This window comes from Malus domestica, chromosome 13, assembly GCF_042453785.1.
Source record: "Malus domestica chromosome 13, GDT2T_hap1".
Lineage (NCBI taxonomy): Eukaryota > Viridiplantae > Streptophyta > Magnoliopsida > Rosales > Rosaceae > Malus > Malus domestica.
The window spans coordinates 17,622,192-17,628,984 of record NC_091673.1 but is presented as its reverse complement, the minus strand read 5'-3'; the positions used below and the strand labels follow the sequence as shown (position 1 = coordinate 17,628,984).

Here is a 6,793-nt window from a genome sequence, read left to right as displayed (position 1 = left end):
CTCGGCCGCAATCGCAAGACGCAGAAGTCAGTAGCGCGACCCAACGCAACATCAACAAATTTACTCCTCGGCCGAGCTCGGCCGACGAGTTGGCACGCCCCGCATTCACCGAAGGACGTAGTTAGCTTATTAATTACTCGGCCTACACGCCACATAGGCTTTGTAGTTTCTAGGGTCAACACAAGGTCTTCGCCATTTGATAAGCTTCTGATGGTGCAGTGCTTGAAACAGAAAGGCAATGTAGTAGCTGTGACAGGTGATGGCACGAATGATGCACCCGCACTGAAAGAAGCGGACATAGGACTCTCGATGGGGATTCAGGGAACGGAAGTGGCCAAGGAGAGCTCAGATATTGTCATTTTAGATGACAATTTTGCAACTTTGGTGACTGTTTTAAGATGGGGAAGAGGAGTTTATGCCAACATCCAAAAGTTCGTTCAATTCCAGCTGACAATAAATGTTGCAACTCTTGTGGTCAACTTTGTGACAGCTGCCTCGGCTGGCGAAGTACCTTTAACAGCGGTCCAGCTGCTGTGGGTGAATTTGATTATGGACACAATGGCTGCTCTGGCTCTCGCCACCGATAAGCCTACCAAAGAGCTCATGGAAAAACCACCCGTGGGTCAGACGGATCCTGTGATCACCAACATCGTGTGGAGGAACCTTCTAACCCAAGCTTTGTTCCAGATAGTTGTGCTCTTGATCTTGCAGATCAAGGGCAGATCAATATTTGGTGTTAGTGAGAAGGTAAACAACACATTGATCTTCAATATATTTGTGCTTTGCCAAGTGTTTAATGAGTTTAATTCAAGAGATATGGAAAGGATCAATGTCTTCAAAGGGAGTCAGCGTAACAGGCTGTTTTGGGGCATCGTCGTCGTAACAATTGCATTTCAGGTGGTTATGGTGGAACTTCTGAACAAGTTTGCAAATACAGAGCGGTTAAGTTGGGGACAATGGGGTGCATGCTTTGGCATTGCAGCCAATCTTGGCCAATTTGTTGGGTTTTCAAGTTCATACCAGTTCCCGCTAAGCCAATATTCGGCTATGGAAGAGGGATAGCAAACGTGAGTTAGAGCAGCTGGCCGAGGCAAAGTCCCCGTAGCATTGCACCCAAGTTCAAACCAGCCCCCACCCCGAATTCGAGTAATATAGAATTCAGTGTGTAATATTATGGAGCAGTCAAATAAAATTCAGTGTGTAATATTTTGGATGGGTGGCGCGGGATTGTGGTGGCATAGTCGGAGGCGGAAGAGCTGCGCTGATGGTATGTGTGTAGAATGAATGCTAGTTCTCACATCTAAAAATGTTCAGAACTCAACCTGTAATCCAAGAAATTTAGATTTGATCATGCTTTTCTTTTGGATTCAACACCTTAAATCATAGCCAGTGCATACAATAGAGGAAAGTTTTGACAAAATTAAAGGCATAGCAAAATCTATGTTCTATAGAAGAAAACCACAGTATGATACAATGCACCGCGGGCATGCACAAATGCAGCGATGCAAGATGCAATTTCGGGGCGTTAATTACAGTCGAGGCGAGCATCGTTTCTCTGCACCAATGCCTCACATGGTTTTATTAGAAACTGGTGAGAGAATCTTAGGAAAATCTTGATCACACAAAGGAGACTAATTAGCGATCAAGTAATCTTGATTGCACAGAAGAGACTAAATTAGCTACCTCCCAAACAAATAGTGCAAGTACAATATGATGCATCAGCTCCATCTAAGCTGGAACTGCTTCTGGGACTTTGTCGTTGTCCGCAGGAACCAAACTATCATAGTAGTTGACAAGCACCTTCCAGCCATTAGGGCACATGAATCCTTCGGGAGGGTTCTCTTTGTTCCTTGCAAGCGTTCGCATCTGTCATAGTAATTTGCAGCTTGTTTGAGATAAAACAAAAACGCAACGTGTTTTTCTTTAAATACTACTTTGAATGGTTGATTATAACAGTAAGGAAACTGGTTTGATATAACATTAAAAGGACATGTACCTTTGTGCCGGATATGAAAAGGAAGTCCTGAGGCCTTGAGGGATCAAAAAATGCCATTTTACCTTGAGTTTTATCATAAGCAGCAACCTGCAAGGGAATAACTTAACGATGACGAAAGATATCATAGAAGAAGGACAAGAAGTATCACAGCCAAATAATTTATATACCTTGAAGGGAAGGATGTTAAGTCTCTCCAGTCCAGGTGCCATACTCAATACTTTCTTGCCATGATCGGCATCATACAGATCTCTCTTCTCTGTTGGATGATCCATCCCTGCAGGGTCCCGACCAACAATGTAAAAGTTAGCACCTGCATTAATCCTAGCCTTTGCGTGCCACTGCACCTCAGTTGGGCCAGCATAGTGCATGGGAGAGGGGAATATGGAAACCACAGTCGTCTCAGGATCAAGAACACCATCCTCAAGAACCTGAGGGAACATTAGATGATATCAAACATAATCAGTATTTGGCCAAGGACAGGCAGTTCTACACAACATGTATCGGTTCCAGCATCAGTGCACGCAATTTAGTTTGGGCTTTCAACAAGCAAAAAGTTTCTATACCTTCTCATGTTGTTTCATTCGCCAACTAAGTGGAACGTCATCTGCCTTTGTATAGCCTCCCAATGGATGAAGCAAGAGAATGGGGTTCTTGTATCCCATCTCAAGAAGCCGACGACGGGTATCAGTCATCAGCAAAGCATGTCCATTGTGAACAGGATTTCGCAGCTGAAACGCAAATACAGCATCAGCATTGCGCTTTGTAAATTCATCACGGAGTTGTGCAGGAGACAATCGGAAGCGATCAAGGCCATCGTTGTACTTTATAGGTTCTAGAACCTCCAGGTCACCTCCAATCAGCCAGTTTCCAGCATTGGTTATGGCTTGATCAACATAAGGCAAACCAGGGGCAGTTGTTCCCCAAGTGCGGGCAATCCGTTCTTCTTTATGGTGCTTAAAGATCTCAATACTGATATGACCAAATAAATAAAATAGCGAGGTATTAGAAACCATGGTAAGTCATGGGATAAGATGTACAATTTTCATACAGTAACTACAATTTGAATCCAAAAGGAGCAGAACATGTTCGCATACTCAGGTTTTATCGTCAAACACATAAACGAGAAAGTAGAGTACTACACCTCCCAACTTCCCCCCTACCACTACAGCATTATCACACTGTGTTCCACGACATGGTATGCATCACATGATGACATAGATATACATATACAACCAGTAATAGGCCAGAAAAATACGACATGCAAACTACATCATTGCAAGGAAATCGCAACAATGTTGTAGAACCCAATGGTATAATGCCACGATGGTGGGGATAAAAGTTGCAATGAAAACTTAGGTAACGTGTTAACAGATATTTTAAGGAAGGAGGAGTATAAATATAGAACGGCCATAAGACCAAACAGGGAAAACAATAACAAATGAGACCGAGTAAACACCACAAAAATACCATGTCAGGATTTTCCTAAACTTCATCGGATGTTACGACAAACTAACGAAACACATCTCCCTAGCCAATTCTAGGTCCCAATAAATAAATAAAATATACATATATAAGGTACAAAGAGACAACAAATTTAATTCAAATGCTTAAAGTATAACACGATCAAATGCACTGCATCAGTAAATATATGATGATCTAATATTCACTAGAGTGTGTACGATTAAGAAACAACCATCATTTGAGCAATAAAAGATTAAAGCAAAGCTTTCAATTTCAATTATTCCCCAATTGTTCTTTAGAAATATGTCAAGCTTGAATGACAAGAGAAAGGATTTCATAATATTCCTACCGCTCAATCAAGTGTAACTCAAAATGTTCAAAAATGCACGGTCGCTAGCTATTAGGTTTAACATCAAAAGTGGGAGAATAAGTTACTATGTCGTTAGGGCTTCACTCAAAAGAATCCAACTTCTAACATCCACAAATCGTCTTTCTCATCACGTGAGATGCGATAAGAGACCACATAGACCATTTGGATGAGAGATTTTTTAGTATGTCGAGAACACAATTAGATACACTAAGTGTAATAATACAATTATTTAGATTTTTAAACAAAATTTAAACCAATTAATAAAGTTTTTATTGCCATTTGGATAAAGTTTTTATTGGTTTTTTGTGCGGTGGGTTGGAGCGTGGAGCGTGGGCGTGGTGATGGGTGATGGGGGGTGGGGGGTGAGGGGTAGGGGTGGGTTCGGTTCAAATCGGTTCGATTTTTTGCCAAAACCGAAACCAAAACGAAATTTCGGTTCGGTTCATTTTTTTTCGTTTCGGTTTCGGTTTTTTGTTTTGTTTTTTGTTTCAAAAAATGAAAAACATTGAAATTTAAAATTTTAACATCTCCAACACAATCATAACATAATTATTTTAACTAGAATCAAAGACAATGAAAATAAACATTTAAAGTTAAACTAAAATCATCAATCAAGTCTTCCAAAGTCTAAACTAACAACCTCACAACACAAAAATCGTACAAATGACTTAGAAAAGTTAAATTGTATGATGTTGTTCAAAGATCAGGGTTGTTTGCTTTTAATTGCATGTTGACAACTTGATTAGTAAAAGTAATGCGCGTGTGGATTTATTTAGTGTGTGTTGGATTTTTTTCCATCACAAATTACGCAAGTAATCTACCTGAAATAAATGTTTATGGATTCTGTTACATGTTATATGAACGTAGATTTGGAAAAGAAAGCTGGTGCAGAAATAGACAGTGCTATGGAGATGGATGTAGGTACTTCAGGAAGAGGTTTGGTTCCGAAACCTTACATGGGGAGAAATAATAGGTTAGGGTTTAGAGTTTTTATAGACTTTTTTTAATATTTTGATCTTAAAATTTGGCAACACATTGAGTTTAGCACATTTTAATTTACAAATTGGGTTTAGAAAATAATACCCAAAATAAATAATTAAATAAAAAAATAATTTAATTAATTCGATTCGATTCAGTTTGGTTCGATTTTTTATTTTTTGAATCCATCCCTAGTGCGGCGTGGGTTAGTGAGGGGGATTGGGAGAGCGTTACATAAATCTAACATGGGTATTTTGTAAGTTTGTAGTGGCCGACAAAAATTCATATTTACCATCAAAACATGTTTTTTTAAAAATTTTTTTTAACAAATAATATTAAAAGGAGGTGATTTTCGACTTACAATGAATTTAGTAACAATGTAATTCCAACTTGATTTTGACGAAAGTCGACCTTAAGACTTTTTTTTTATGATTTAGTGATCTTAAGTTCAATTCTCAATAAATACAAATTTGAACTACATTATTAATAACTCATTACAAGACTTAACTTATCCCGTCTTCATTAAAAAAAATATGGTAGCTGTTATTCCTCCTTCAAAAGTTTCAAAAATTTCATTACACTCCTCCTGTGTATTTTCAGTGCAAAATAAAACTTTTAAAGTGTCATTATCAATTCCTTATAAAATATAAGAAAACGCAAAGCTGTGAAAAGAAAATAGAAGAGCATCTTACTCCTTCAAAATAGCGATCAGATTATCATCCGAGTCGACGAGCGCGACCCGGGTCGACTGGCCGATACGGCGTTTCTGCGCGTCGTCGATGGCGAGGACTATCGGCACCGACATATTCACGACCGACCCGTCATCGAGTCGGAGCGAATTGAAATGAAGAGTTTGGAGGAACTCGGATTCTCTCATGAATCCGCGGAGAGGGCTCGACCAGCCTTCGCTGATCACGTGAACCCATTGGAGGTCGATCCTTGAAAGCTTGATCCTCGGCAGCGCCGCCGCCTTTTTCTTCGTCTCGCCTTTCTTCGACTCCTCGACGAAGAGCTCCGCCAGCTTCCCGCCGTCCGGCTCGATCAAGCCGTTTGAAATTCGGAGCCTTTGGCGGTTCCTGGGCTTGGACCCGAGATGGGTTGAGAGCTTGAGGACGGGGGCGAAATGGGCAGATGACGGCTTGGGGAAAGAGTGAGAGTGGTAGGGGGTGTTGACGAAAAGGGTGGCCATGGACGCCATTGAAGGAGGTGACCAAGGTCCAAAGGCCTCTGTTTTTAATTTCTGGCTCTCTGGGTGCTTCAAAGGAGCAGATTTTGGTTAGGAGTTTATAATTAAGTTGATAATAATGGAGGATTATTTGGTGGGATTAAAAAATGAAAGAATCAAAAGTGTAATTTGACAGGTAGGGACCAAGAGGAAGCAGGATATCAAATTCAGGATGGTGCGATTTGAGTGGGAAAGCATGATTTGGGGCTTAATTTTATAGGGAGGGTAGGTACAAAATCTTGGTGTTCAGCGGGGAGTAGGATTTTCTCTCTTTTTTTTATTTAAATTGTTACGGTTAAATTGTGTTAATATCTTATATTAATTTTTTTATAAAAAAAGAAATAAAAAATAAAAAATATAAGAGAAGGAAATAAAAGAATATAAAAAAAAAGATTCTATAATCCTAATCTATTTAGTAATTGATGAACCTGGACCCCTTTTTGCATTTGGGGGTATTTTGTTGATTCCTTTTTAATTTTTCCGTCGTTATTGCTTTTGCAGTTTTGGACTCGTATGGAAACTGCCGGTGGGGTGAGGTGCTTTAATAATAGTAACAAGTGGAGCGTACATTGCTCCAAGAGAGGCAACTATTAAATAATATTTTTATTACTAATTTTTGTTATTAAAGGAATTAAATAATATGACCGTATCTGACAATCCTCATTTGAGCAAGAAAAGAGTCAAATTACTCGATCTCCATTAGGGATGGCAACTTGACCCGTCAAATTTGTTCCCTGTAGGTAATTAATACGAATGGTTCTGT

At 39.6% G+C, this 6,793-nt stretch overlaps 2 protein-coding genes across 2 annotated transcripts; one reads left to right on the top strand and one right to left on the bottom strand.

Annotated features, from left to right (window-relative positions):
- Positions 1-210: 210 nt before the first annotated feature.
- Positions 211-1,062, top strand: LOC139190830 (putative calcium-transporting ATPase 13, plasma membrane-type). The gene has a single exon (XM_070811318.1). It carries the CDS (start codon positions 211-213, stop codon positions 1,060-1,062), a length of 852 nt encoding a protein of 283 aa, XP_070667419.1.
- A 367-nt stretch (positions 1,063-1,429) lies between these two features.
- LOC103410737 (ATP sulfurylase 1, chloroplastic) lies at positions 1,430-6,413 on the bottom strand. The gene is made up of 5 exons (XM_029091329.2): positions 5,498-6,413; positions 2,560-2,965; positions 2,164-2,424; positions 1,997-2,083; positions 1,430-1,866 (listed from the first exon to the last, which is right to left on the bottom strand). The coding sequence occupies exons 1-5, from the start codon at positions 6,001-6,003 to the stop codon at positions 1,729-1,731; spliced, it is 1,398 nt and encodes a 465-aa protein (XP_028947162.2). The 5' UTR covers positions 6,004-6,413; the 3' UTR covers positions 1,430-1,728.
- Between the last annotated feature and the right edge of the window lie 380 nt (positions 6,414-6,793).